The sequence below is a fragment of the Centroberyx gerrardi genome, chromosome 5, assembly GCF_048128805.1.
Source record: "Centroberyx gerrardi isolate f3 chromosome 5, fCenGer3.hap1.cur.20231027, whole genome shotgun sequence".
NCBI classification, from domain to species: Eukaryota; Metazoa; Chordata; class Actinopteri; order Beryciformes; family Berycidae; genus Centroberyx; species Centroberyx gerrardi.
The window spans coordinates 28,948,901-28,963,121 of record NC_136001.1 but is presented as its reverse complement, the minus strand read 5'-3'; the positions used below and the strand labels follow the sequence as shown (position 1 = coordinate 28,963,121).

At 42.0% G+C, this 14,221-nt stretch overlaps 2 protein-coding genes across 2 annotated transcripts in view; both read left to right on the top strand.

Annotated features, from left to right (window-relative positions):
* The window catches only part of itpr1b (inositol 1,4,5-trisphosphate receptor, type 1b), an 87,110-nt gene extending 81,419 nt beyond the window's left edge, over positions 1-5,691 (top strand). Inside the window, exons 56-57 of the mRNA XM_078283845.1 lie at positions 2,378-2,539; positions 4,294-5,691. Of these exons, the coding sequence (XP_078139971.1) occupies positions 2,378-2,539; positions 4,294-4,380 (249 nt within the window). The 3' untranslated portion in view covers positions 4,381-5,691. The remainder of the gene's footprint in view (positions 1-2,377; positions 2,540-4,293) is intronic.
* A 4,380-nt stretch (positions 5,692-10,071) lies between these two features.
* Positions 10,072-13,889, top strand: bhlhe40 (basic helix-loop-helix family, member e40). Its single transcript, XM_071922963.2, has 5 exons — positions 10,072-10,465; positions 10,605-10,668; positions 10,805-10,912; positions 11,369-11,492; positions 11,670-13,889. Exons 1-5 carry the CDS (start codon positions 10,389-10,391, stop codon positions 12,530-12,532), a joined length of 1,236 nt encoding a protein of 411 aa, XP_071779064.1. The 5' UTR covers positions 10,072-10,388; the 3' UTR covers positions 12,533-13,889.
* The last annotated feature ends 332 nt before the right edge of the window (positions 13,890-14,221 follow it).

The window sequence follows — 14,221 nt, the reverse complement described above, 5'->3', positions numbered from 1 at the left end:
GGACTGGTTTGTGGTGCGCTGTGGCCACCGCACTTGCTCCCACGTCTCAAACTCAACCACTGAAACCTCGGGAACTTTCCAGCCCAGTTCTTCAGCACTTCTGCTGTCGCTAGGCACCAGCCCCAGGTATTATGCTGCATCCTCCCATTCATTCAGAGCGTTAGAGCTGCTGGTTATGCTAATGCTTTAACACCGGTGAGTGAGGGCACATGGCGGTGACAGCATCTGGGGTGTGTTTGTGTTGAAAAGGAGTTCAAGATAAACACATTCACATGACCTTGGCTTATTTGCAGACAGGTTCAGACAGTGCACAATAACATTGGCATGTGGTGGCCTAGTGCTGGAGGAGATAGAGGGGTGAAAGAATTCAGCCGAGTGGCCTTTGGCCGCATGCCTGTTGGAGCACAACCCACTCGGTGGCTCCTGCGTTTCATGTCACTGTCACTCTTTCGCCTATGTACAAAATTGTTCTTGAAAAAAGTTCTTGAATTGGAAGAAAGTTTAAAAAAAGTTCTTGAATTGGAAGAAAGTTTAAAAAAAGTTCTTGAATTGAAGTCACAATGAAATGAAAAATGACTTTTTCACATTGTTAACTATTTTTTTTTCATGTCAACATACACCCATTTAACAATATGTGGCATAACATTTTTATTTTCTCACAATTTTATATCAAAACCACATTACTTTCCTTCCTGGAAAACAATGTATTTTTAGTGGTTGCTTTATCACACACCAGTAGGCGAACATTAACAATACTATCATCACAGATTTTTCAAAAGTCCCCCCCTCCGCCCCTCCCATCATGTAAAACTGCCTTTGTCTCCCTTACAGATACTGCTCTCCCATTGGTTTACACAGTCGGTCACTTTTGACCGATCCCTCCCCGCATCACGTCCCGCCCCAACATCCTGTGTCAACCGGAAATATGCCACGTTACAAGATGTTCTCAAAACGCCATTTTACTGTGACATTAAAGTTGTGCATTAAAAGAGCATTCACTGGCAATTCATCCGTCCTTCCATTCTGACAGCAGTGTGACAATTACGTCAGAGCTGTAAAAGAACTGATAAAACCTAAATGTCATTTCAGATGACTAATGTTTCTTGTTTGCCTCAAAGCACTACAGTGTGCCAATGCAAGTGGTAAAGGTGTTGTTCATGCTAGCAAATACTGTAGCTTCTTCTCAGGATGAATCACTTCCCAGTCTGGACCCCATGACTAGTGTACCTCTCAGTATAGTAGATGCTGTAATTTCCATCAGACTAATTAAAGAGAACACTCTTAAATTAAGTAAATTAAATTAAATGAAGTACAGTATTTGTACCAAAGGAGTGAGACTAACCAATTTATTCTGATCTGTTATATTTACCCTCCGACCCCAAGAGAAGCGCATACCACACATAATTGTAACAACCCTGACTGAACAACCCTGACTGAAAAGCTGAACTCAGCCATGTGATTTGGGTCAGGGCGCCATTGTTACAAGTGTCATGCATGTTAGCAAGGCCTGCAGCTTCCTCTGAGGGTGAATGCCTTCCCAGAGAGTCCACAGCACTCTTGAATAAGACAAAAGCGTAGACGACACAACAAGCGACAGCACACAAGCTCAGTTCCTTCCCATTACTACATTAGAGGTATGAGACAGCTCAGGTGCTGTGGCTAGGACGCCTGTATTCAACTTGTGGTTACAGGGTCATATTTATGCACCCGTGGTTGCTTGTAGCTCACTGGAGCGTTCAAGAGCCGTGTGTGTATCTCAGCGTTGCATGTATAATCAAAGGAGGAAGTTTGTTCTTCCATCTTAGTCTACAGGTCTTTGTAAGTTTCTCAGTTTTATTGTAACGGCAGGATTAAACGGCAGGTATTGTCTCATGAGACTAAACATGATCACACATACTGTAAGTTGGACTATTTGTGAACAGTGATTTCAAGAGTGCCATGAACTCCCATGTGATTCTAATATGGAAAGTCCCTCAAAGATTGGTTTGATTACGCTTTTAGAATAGGCTTGATATCAGTGTAAACAGGCAAAGAGACAAAACAGGGATTATGATGAAAAACACAAGTCAAAGAGAGCTTGGTCTGCCAAGTCGTTGGCAGTAGCGCATGCTTGATGTCATTCTGAGTTAATGTAATGTGTAAGGCATTGTCCACAGAATTGAAGGATTTGACCAATTTAGCTGAGAAAATAAATTTAGAAAGAGGAGAGCTTGATAAAAAATAAAAAAAAAAGGAAAAATTTGAGTTTCCTAGAAATGCACAGCTTTCCACAAATAAAAACATAAAAGGAACATCATAAATATTTCAATAATAATTAATTTGTTTCATGCTTTGAGACATGTACTGATCATAACCATCCAGACTTCTGTTGACCCAGGAACACAACCTGGACTGGTTCCCCCGGATGAGGGCCATGTCCCTGGTCAGCAGCGATGCAGACGGGGAGCAGAACGAGATCAGAAGCCTGCAGGAGAAACTGGAGTCCACTATGAAGCTGGTGTCCAACCTGTCGGGCCAGCTGACCGAGCTCAAAGAACAGGTCGGTGAAACTAAACTAAACTACTGAAGGAGCTCAAAGACCGTTTCATCAGGTGGGCGCTTCATTTGGTCAAAGATACATTTTGACGTTTTTGATTTCGTCAGAACAATAAGAGGCAAGTTTGGTGTTGACGTGGAAGCAAATGTTGCTCAGCGTATGTTTGTTTGCCGTTCTTTGCCCTTTAGATGTAGAGCTTACTAAATGCAGAAGGCAATGAGTCATAGTTCAACACAGCTCATGAGGCGTTCAACCTGATTCTGTTTGCGTCATTAAGCAAGGACCCATATTGAGTTTGCATGGACTTCATTGTGGCCCCGTTAGTTGGAACGGGAACGTTTTTGGTTTTTTTTAATAAATAAAGCACTTTGAGGTATTTAGAAAAGCATACATTATAATTAATTAATACATTATAATATAATTATTTGGTTTTGATCAGACTGGCTAGTGGGATAGTTTGCCTCCTAATTATGAGTATTATTTTAAAAGAGTTTGGTCCTTTTAAATGCATGTATTTAACTCTTTTATCAAGTCGTTTAACTATAATTGCTGCCAACGTTGAGTTTTGAATCTATTTTATTTTAGCTAGTTTACAGATCCCATAAATAATTATCTATAAATGCTATCTTCTGCACTTAAATTGCTGAAGTGTGACTGTCCGCTGTTTCTAGTAAACAGAATTGTAAAAATGGCTCTACTGTTGAAATGAGAAGTATCTATGAGGAAGTGAATGTTATTGAGACATTTTGACCCAGACAGGGGGAAACGATTATTGTGTTGCCGAATGCTTTGAAGGGCACAGTAGTATCAGTCACACTTTACTCCAGATTATGGGTTTATATGGTTTGCATTTTTATTGGTTAAGAGTCTACTCAGTTGTGTAAGACGCAACTCCCTCCAAGGTACAATTGCATAGATATATCTAAAATTGTATTCATTTTACTTAATTCCTTTCCCAAATGGCCACCTTCTGTTTCTTTGTGTTGTCTGGAAGGATCTTGGCTTTGCCCTGTGGCATTCGGACTCGAGCACAAACAAGAAACTTGTCTGAACAACAAGGCCAGACAAGGGTCCTCTCTGTTACATCATTCCAAAGAAAATTGACTTAATTAGTTAATCATGGTGTAAAGAAGGCCAGCATTCTACTGGTAACTGACTTCAAACACTGTCTGGGCACTGTTTGGACATTTCGTGTGTTTTAATATTTTTTTTCATCACGTTCTTCTACGCAGAATTATTTCTATTAGAACACTCATTACAGGACCACTCTTTCTTCTCACTCTTGATATTGTTGTGTTTCAGTGTTGAGGTGCAAAGCACCATCTTCAGGTAATGGGTTTAATACTTAACAGAAACACCATACTTTTTCTTGTTGGTATAAAGGTTAACGTTTGTGTTATGACTGATGGCTTTGCTTGATCGCTGAAATTTCTTTTGACGGAGTTTCAGTATTAGTAATATGTATACTGCAGCTTTCGTCAGAGGAGACGGCATTCTGGATGAGTGGAGCGGCAAGATTTCAGATGAATCTATTTTCAGTTCAGTACTGTGCAGTGTTTGCACAGCGTTTGTTAGTTTCTCTAAACTAGAAATATGGCAAAACGAAACACAAACTGAGTAGGACTGTAATAGCCAACGCTGACCTATAGTCCAGTGGAAGAGGACACGCACATCAACAGAGGTACAGGTACTGTGAGTGAGTTTGATTTAAGACAAGGATGCTAAAACAAAATGTCTGTCCTGTGTGTGGCCCTCAGATGACAGAACAGAGGAAGCAGAAGCAGCGGATTGGCCTGTTAGGACATCCTCAGCACATGAACGTCAACCCCCAGCAGCCTGCATAGGGTCATCGTCTGCTCCAGCTCCTCCACACGGCCCCGAAGCACCTCAGCGCCGGCTTTGTGTTTGCATAGCGGACAGAGTACAGAGTCCTTACTCAGAGGTTTCACATCATGTATACTGTAGCCTCTACTGAGTGTGAGTGTAACATGTAACGGTAGGGAAACACTCGATCATAGGTAGTCATAATGCGATATGTAGCTAGTCTACCCCACGCAGGTATTACTCCAGAGAGTAACACCCACCCACCCCGTTCTGTTCGGTCCAGTTGGGATTGGTGCCAAATGTTTTCTATGTAGAAATGAATTGGATTTCTCAATACATGGCCTTTACTGGGTGAACTTGAAACACAACGGAGCTGACTGGACAGGAAGAATAAGTCCCATTCAAAGTTGTTGTTGTTTTTTTTTTGTTTGTTTGTTTGGGTTTTTTTTTGTATTTATATTTCTGGTATAACAAGCAGTATTTAATGTCTTATTTTTGTATGTTGTGCAATATCCAAACTTAAATATGCAACCTCGTCGTTAAGTTCCGTAAATCATATCTTATTTGATAGCGTGAGCCAGTGTTTTTTTTGTTTGGACTGTTCTGTTTTTTGTTTTGTCCGGTTGGCATTGGGTAAAATAGGGAGTTGTTGGTTTTGTCTTTACTTAAGCAAATATAGAGATAATAATTAATATGCTGGCCTTCTTAATTTAACTTGTTTTTAATTTGACTTGTTTTATTTCTTGGAAATGTGCATACTGCTCGAGTCTTAAATGCACTTGATAGAGATAGCATACTGTGTGAGAGCAATATATACAGATATATAGTTTTCTTTCACCTATGTAAATCCAACGGTGTCATATCACAATGCTAACTTATTTTATGATAAATTTGCTTTCTTATTTAATTGGGATCTAAAAGACATTTAGGATGTTTTGCTTGTCAGTCAAACCTATAATTTATTCAGTATCAGTCATGCTATTATAATTTGCTCAGGAGTTGTATTGTAATAAATATCATTCTCATCATTTCCCAGATTTCTCTTGTATTGCAGCAGACTTGTTCCATTTGTGCCTGTTTTTGTCCTTTTAATTTAGAGGTTGATACATATTTGTTACTTGTGCATAGAGACTGTCTTTTATGTTCATGTCATGTATAGAAGTTGGTTTTCAATTATTTTGTTAGAAAATGGCTTTAATTTTTTTTTTTTTGTATTATATTTATGTGTACATAAGGTTTGTTGCTTATATCATTGCTTTTGTATAGAAAAATGACATGGGGGGAAAAAAGTGTTACTTAAAGTCAATGTTCAGATTAATAATTAAAAATCTAAGCACTGTCAATTTGTATATTAAAGTAGAATTATTTATTAAAATCAATGTAATTATCCTTTACTTCATGTACTGAGTTTTTGGCACCACACTACACAATATATTATATACATAATATAATATATTAAACCCCTCAAACTGCAGTTTTATTGCTTGTATATATGAGGGCCTACATTCTTGAATAATGTGTTTTGTTGGTAGAATGTATGATAGTTTATCCTACCCCCAATTCAAAAGTCCTGCTTTGCTGTCACAGACTGATAGTAGACGGTGAATTTAGAATGACTCGTGCCCCATGCTTTCTGTTCTGGTGTTGTGCCATTTTCAATTCATTATATAGACCTATAAAGTTAGTAAGGCTCCATAAGCAGTGTGTAAATATCACCTATAGGATTTTTTCCCCGAAAGATACAGTAAAAAAATAAATAAATGAATAAATTCTCAATATCAGAAAATGGAGGTAAGATGGGTTGCATGTGGAGGTTTCAGTAGGAAATGAGTGAGATTTTAGCTCCAGCTAAATGCCAGCTATTATTTCTTCAGCCTGTTTCAGACTATAGGAGTTTGACCACAGTTTTGCTGTTCAGACAATTGAAAAATGAAACTAGGCCAAGTCTTGAATTAGTTTTTAGCTTTCAGAGAAACCAGCTTTGTCAACTGGAAGTAGGCATGCAAGACTGAAACTAACAAATGCTGTCTGCCACACAAGGGGAATGTGTGTAATTGGGCGGAATTAAAATTGCACATCCTGATTAATTGGGGGCTTTCCTGAAAGATTCCCTGCATACCGAGAGTTCACTGAGCTCTGTTAGTCTTCAAATAGACTGAGCTGATGCTTATCTGTCTTTCAGTCTCAAACAGCCATTATGAAACAATAGGCCTTTGCACTGATTATCCCCAATTAGCTACATAGTCAAACACAGGCTTTCCTAAATTAAGGGTCAGAACCTCATGTGTGAGCCCCTGTTATGGGGTTCCTTGATATTTTTTTTCCTCAAACTAAACAGATTTAATAGTATCTGATGATTGTCTTTAAATGACAAATTGTTGTCAATGCCTGTTGGGCCAATTAGAGTCATTGTCCATCAGTTATAGATCAGTTCATAAGAGCACCGTGATTCCTGCCCTTGAAAATTACTAATTTTACACTATAACCTTACATTTAAACAGTTTGATATGAAAATAGGCATAATGTGGGATCACCTGCCAAAACAGATTGGACTCATAATGTACACACAACACTGCACTTTAGAATTGGGGTTTTGTTGGAATGGAATGATATCTCTATTATTTGATTTGAACACAAGACCAGCTAGAACAATGACTGTTCAGATCAGAGGTTTTATCAGTATTATCTCAGTATCAGTATTATATTTGCCAGCACCATAGCTCCTGCATCACATCGCTAGCTTGTCTGGGCTGCTAAGCAGGTCTGGCTGTGGTTTGTCCTTGGATGGGAGACCACCTGGTGCTGGAAGTGGTGTTGGAGGAGTAGAAGGAGGTGCTCTTCCCTCTGACCTCATGAATAATATCCCCAATGCCCCAGGGCAGAGACAGGGACTCTGTCCTGTGAGTGAGCACCGTCTTTCGGATGAGACGTTAAACCGAGGTCCTGACTCCGTGGTCAATAAAGATCCCATCGGCACTCATCGCAAGAGTAGGGGTGTAACCCCGGTGCCCTGGCAAAATTCCCCCAAAAAACAGGCCTTCCTTCCATCATGGCCACCTAATCATCCCTCGTTACCTAATTGGCTCTTTCAGTCCTCTACTCTCCACTGAGATAGCTGATGTGTGGTGAGCACTCTGGCGCAAACTGACTGCTGTGCATCACCCAGGTGGGTGCCGTGCATCACCCAGGTGGGTGCTACACCGGTGGTGGATGAGTTGAGTCCCCCCCCCCCCCCGATATGTGAAGCGCTTTGAGTACTTAGAAAAGCGCTATATAAATGTAATCAATTATTATTATTATCTTCACACATAGTCTACAGTGCAGTTGTCTGTATCATATCCTCCAACAACAACAATATTATCAGATGGGGATATAAAACAAAATATTATCTAATGCTGGTCCCTGCCTTGATGGCTACAGTATCTTATTTGGCAGCCATTGATAAGAAAACGTTTGGGAACATCTGTCCTACTCCTGTAGCACCAGAGAAATCTGTTTTTAGACTTAATTCACCCTGTTATAAGCTGCTCTGCTGGAGCCATGAAAGTGCTTGTAATTGCGTTTAGCCTACTATTTATAGTAGTGCCCACAGCTCTCAAGAATAGATAGACACAGAGGGGGGAGGCAGACACAATATGAGGAGACACCCCATTATTAACGCCTATGTTCAAATCATAGACTGTAAAAAAAAAAAAAAGAATTGAAAGAAGAAGAAAGGTTCAAATTCATGTTTTTTTTCCTGTTCCTACTGAGGCTGTTATTACTTTTCCTGTAGTCCAACAATAATAACGACATTTTTGTCTTGTCCTCTGTCATATTTCGCTTTTATTTTTTGAGAAACAAATGCATAGCCTTTAAAAACCCACTTGTGGAAAAAAAAAAATTAAAAACCACATATGCTAATTGGCTAACTACGGATAACGAAAGCTAGTCGCATCATGTGTGATAAAGCATATCCTCCCACGGAGTTTCTTGTATCACAGCAGACAGGTGCACAGCAACTGTTTGGCATTTTTAAAACCGGCTGCAGGAAAGAGACAAAACCTCACCAAATGCTAGTGCTAGCGTTAGCTTGTTTGCTATTGTTTTGTCTTCAAAATGTTACAACTGGCGATATTCATGGCCTGTTTGCATTTGCTGACCCTGAATCATGTCACTTATTTTTTTTTATAGCCGTGCAGTTGTCTGATAAACAGGAAGATATGTTGAATGTCAACACTTTTATTATGGTACACGTTCCACCGAGACTCAAAATACATGGCAGACTGAGTCGAAGAAGGTGAGGAAAAGTGTGTTTTTCTTCTCTTCCTTTTCCCGTTCCCTCGCTTCCGGGTTGGAACTCCGCTGGACCTCCGTTTCTATCTATAGTCTCCGCTGGGGACGTCGGCGGGTGTAACCGGCCAGGCGGGCGCTCTCGGTTGTGTGCGTGGGTGACGTCAGCGGCAGGGATCTGCTCCTCCTCGGTTGCCTCGGCCATGAGGAGCTCAACGTGACAGCCCGGTACAGCCGGTATCAACAAACCGATCTGCTACAGCGACAGACTCATCCCGCTGCAGGTGCACGTGCAACAGCAAATGGGTACAGTATGAAATAACACGGTGTCCACTCCACTCCGAGCGCATGACACATGTAAGACAACGGTGCCGAAACACTGATAAATGATTGCCCACATTGTAACATATGTCATTACAATTTATTGAAAGCCGTGCTCATTATTTGACGCGATTTGATATCAGGTTCTGATCTGCCTGGAGGCTCGTCTTGTTTATGAAAGCCTGGTCAGTGCCAACAAACTGTAGTAACCTTATCTATGCACTTCTGCTAAAAATAAACAAAATTAAACTATGCAGAGACCAATAAATAAGAAAAATCCACTTCGCTCCTACAGCCTATTCATATCTTATAGTCGAAACCAGATATTAGGCCTATTAATATTTTTATTAGTAGTAGGCTATAGCAGTTGTTGTTGTTGTTGTTGTTGTTGTTTTTGTTGCTGTATTGTTATTGGACCTAATGACAAATCACTACAATATTCCTATAGGGACTTAGAGTGTGTATGTGGCACTCAGTATTGAGTTTACACTGGCCTTATCGTATATTATATACGTCCTATGGTATTACACATATTTCCTATGGTATCACATAGGCTATATAAACTTATATTTGTATGTGATATTTGTATAGCATAACCTTCAAAAAATTATTATAGGATTACAAGGGCTATAGCCTAAGCCTATCCATCCATACCTCATAGCCTAAACCGGGATGTGAATGTGCCAATAAGCTATAGCCTACTTGCAGTATCAGGCTATTATTTGTTTGTTGTTGGTATTTATGTTGTCAGTTGTGACCTCGTCTTATAGGCTACACTGATGTATTTCGCAATTTAAAAAAGTTAACAAGCTTTTACCGCATAATAACAGTTGACGAGGGAATTTTTGCCCTACTTTCTGTCTATGTAAACACGGTCGGCTCGCACGTTCCGCCCTGAGAGCCGGAGCATGGTGGTACACGGGACTCGGCCCCGGTGGAGGGAGGCGGGAGGGGGGGGGGGGGGGGGGGGGTTGTACTACAGAAATGGGTTGTACTCCACCAAGTCGAGGGAGGAGGAGGAGGAGGGGGGGTGAGAAGGGAGGAGGAGGAGGGTGAGGGCGAGGCGTTGAAAGCACCGTCCAACACGTGAGGCTCATGTGACGGAGCCGGGTCTGTCTCCAGCCGAGAGACGTGCCTGCAGTCACAGGGTTTATTTAACACGTAGTCAAAACCCACCCAGCTCTCACACATTCAGGCGGGCGTGGAACCTCTCTACACTGTAGTGCCGAGACCGGACCTTGGGGTGACAACACACAGCGCGCCGTGCCGAGCTCACTCCACCACAGTGGGAGGATACATTGGACACGACAATACCGACAGGAGATACTTTGTTTGTTTTTTTTGGGGTCTCGCTTTTGAAGTGCGACTGCCAAGGCGTATTTTGAACATTTGAAGGATATTTTAACTGAGTTATCGGGTTTCACAGTTGAGCGAAATGGAGAGGATTACCAGTGCGCAACCACCTCCTTGTATGCCAAAACACCCTTCGCTGGATATAGCAGACATGCAAGGGTAAGAAGAACATTTATTTTCTCTAATATTCTATTCTATTCTGTTCTATTCTATTCTATTCTATTTTTCTAAAGCACTTTATACTAAATCCTAAAATAACCAAACAAATGACTAACTGACTATCTTCTTCTCCCCAAAGAATGGATTTTCCTATGTATGTGTACAAACCCAGGAGGGGCATGAAGCGCGGGGATGACAGCAAGGTAAATTAAAGTTAACTTACTCTATTTTTACATTGTGTCTTAACAAATACCACTGCTATTTACCATATTTAGGGCCCAATTCATCAAATTAAACTATTAGCCTGGATTTCACTGACAACATTTCATCCCTCTTTAGGAGACTTACAAGTTGCCACACAGACTGATTGAAAAGAAAAGACGTGACAGAATCAACGAATGCATTGCCCAGCTGAAGGATTTGTTGCCAGAACATCTTAAGCTCACAGTGAGTATTATCTTCTACATATGGCATGTGTGGCCGGAGCCACAGAATCTGAGACGCCACATGGTTCTGCTGAACAGTTTGTTTGCCCCTTGCTTCAGGCTTTGGATTGAGTTAAGCTGTGTTTCGGAGTCTAAAAAAAAAATTGTTTTCAAAAATTGTTACACGCTTTGTGCTTTCTAAAAGGGCGAAACGGATGGCAAATTATTGAATTAAAATTATTTTTAATTTTTTTTAAATGTTAAAAAATGTATTGGCCTATGTCGCTTAAAATATTGGTCTAAATTCGAACAAGTTTTATATTACGTTAGTTATTGTTGTGTTTTTTTGTGTTTTTGTGTGTGTGTGTGTGTGCGCATTGCCTGGCTTCCCGGGCGTTAGAGGCTTGTCCTCTGTTCAGCTGCAGAATGTGTTACATAAGAAAGATCAACATGCTTATCGAAGGTCTTCCTGTTTTAGACGCTGGGTCATTTGGAGAAAGCCGTGGTGCTGGAACTCACTCTGAAGCATGTCAAAGCCCTGAGTACTCTTCTGGAACAACAGCAGCAGAAAATTATCGCACTACAGAATGGCCTGCAAATCAGTAAGTTTGATAAAATGGTACAATATAGAAATAAAATACAGACAAGCAGCGTATTATCGTTTATCATTAGATTGTGTTTATCATCAACAGACTGAGCTATTGAGAGCTCTGTTGGATTTATCAGAACTAACTGCAGTAAAGATCAACATGATGTTTAAGCTTGCATTTTTAATCCAGCAGGCGATCAGGGCGATAGCGCGGAGAGCAACGAGGAGATGTTCCGCTCCGGCTTCCACTTGTGCGCAAAGGAGGTCCTCCAGTACCTGGCCAGCCAGGAGAGCAGCAGGGACCTGACCCCCTCCCACGTCATCAGCCACATCCACAAGGTAGCAGCTGAGGTCCTGCAGCATCGCGTCAGCCCGCCCCCCGAGGAGCCCGTCCACAGAGCTCCCGAGAAGCAGGAGAAACCCGCCGGGCAACCGCCCAGGGCTTCCGAGGGCCACGCCAAGAACTGTGTGCCTGTCATTCAAAGGACTTATCCCCACGGGATGAGCGAGCAGAGCGGCAGTGACACGGACACTGACAGCGGCTATGGGGGGGAACACGAAAAGCGTGACCCCAAAGCTCAGCGGCCAGAATACCACAGCAAGGGAGGGGAGCTCAAGCACGCTGCGTCCGAGAGGACGGGCGACGGCATCAAGCAGGAGGGCGACGAGCCCCAGGCCAAGAAGTCCAGGTCCGACTCCTCGGACGACGAGGCTCTCTCCGGGCAAATGGCGGGAGGTCCCGGCGGCTACATGAGCTTCTCCCCCAACCAACCCCCATTTTGCATGCCCTTCTACCTCATCCCCCCCGCGGCCGCAGCGGCCGCAGCGTATCTGCCCATGCTGGAGAAATGCTGGTATCCCGGCGGCATGCCCATTATGTACCCGGGCATGAGTGCCTCTGCAGCTAGCTTGCCTCCAGAGACTCTGCCCTCATCTCTGGTGATGTCCCCTAGGGCAGGTTCCCCAGTACCCCACCACACCCCCATGGACTCACCCGCTCTTCTCCAAGCTTTAAAGCAGGTTCCCCCGTTGAACTTGGAAACCAAAGACTAAACAGTTTTATCTCTGTTTGAATCCTGCCCTCTGAATGTTAGGGATTGAATGGCTGACCCACTGGAAAGCATCTAGGGGAGGGTAGGCAAACACAAAGCACTGGTATCCCTCCAACACCGCAGCAGTTGTTTGGCCCCATCAGATCTTTCTCGCTCTTGCTGAGAACGAACACTGACTCCCACACAGAACCCCAGTGGTCACCACCCTTTATCCTCAGCTCCTCATACACTGAAAGGGGACAGTTGGGGGCACCCTGAGGCGCTGCCCACGTGAAGGCTCACAGATCGCCCGTTGAACGGCTCAGAAACACTGTGACGATGGTCAACTCAAAGGATAAGGATGAGAGCGCAAGAGATTGCGAGTGGAGTTTTTGCGAGGCTTGGCTTCTCTGCACTTAGTGTTGAATGTCAGAGGTAAATCCAGAATGTGATGCGCAGATCGCCCCCACCCCACCCATTCCCAACCATTCGGACCTACCCTTTGCACACACACCGGTCTGTAATGAATGTAAAGATTGAACAAAAGCCCCCTGTAGATGCTGCTTGAATTATTACCTGCTGTAGATCCATGACTGGAGGATCTACCTGTTGTGCATTTGTCGCTCCTGTAACTGCAACAGACCACATTCTTTAGACTAGAATGTTACCAAATAAATGTCTGGTTAATGCCGGCCAGAGATGTCATAAAATACATCGCTCCTTTCACCCATCAACTACCTTGCAGCTAAATGGACACAACTGTTCATTAATGTTCAAAGAATTCAGGGCGTTGTCACCATACGAGGCGCGTCACTCATGTCTATTGGAAGAGTGATGCGGCCATACATGCTTTTTAGATTTCAGTTTGTGACAGATTACTATTTGTGCAACTAGATGGAGTTCCTGTGAAGTAATGTCTTGTAATTATTTTGTTTATACTACTTGTACATCTCTATTTTTGATACGTGACCCACTGAGTGTATTTGCATTGCTACTAGAGGGAGTTTGAGGCCGTCATTTGCTGTATGCCAAGAGAACGTGTACATAGCGTTATGCTCACCCTGGTTTGCATCATGCCCCTAAATTCCCGGTCAAGTTAAGCCTGATCTTAGTTCATGCTGTTGCCTTTACTCGTTTAAAGCAGACACAACGATGGCAGATGTTTTAAATGTATTTGCTTTAAATCTTGTGTCTGTGACAAAGAGAAGAGAGTGAATGTAATGTTGAAAACAAAAATAATAGTTTTGTATAGGAAGAGGTACTTGGGATTTTTATTTTGAGATGTAACACAAGGTTGTTTTGTTGTACATATTTTGTCTATAAAGTATTGTTGATATATATTAAAATATTAATAAAGCTTTTTTCCCTGTGGAAATGAACGTTTGTGTTTCTCTGCCTGATGGCTTAAACGTGTTGTAGCCAGCCGACCTGACAGCTCCTCATAACAACACATACTTACATAACACTTACATAACCCGTAAAGCAGCAGCGCCTGTGTAAATCAATAGCATGTCTTAGATTACAAGCTCTAAACATTTCAATTTAGAAAAGATTTCTAAGGGATTATACATCGAATGAAGCTGCATTTTGGCACCATTTTAGTGAATTTGAAGGAAAATAAATTCACTTTTGGTAATTTTTTTATGCCATCTTTTATGGTATATATTAGCTAGTCAAATTTAGGATTAAACATGCACAAGGAGATTATGCT

Coding starts and splice junctions, on each gene's coding strand:
- bhlhe40 (XM_071922963.2), top strand. CDS start 10,389: ATGGAGAGGATTACCAGTGCGCAACCACCTCCTTGTATGCCAAAACAC. Junction 10,466..10,604: donor GATATAGCAGACATGCAAGG/GTAAGAAGAACA, acceptor TTCTCCCCAAAG/AATGGATTTTCCTATGTATG. Junction 10,913..11,368: donor CAGAACATCTTAAGCTCACA/GTGAGTATTATC, acceptor TTCCTGTTTTAG/ACGCTGGGTCATTTGGAGAA.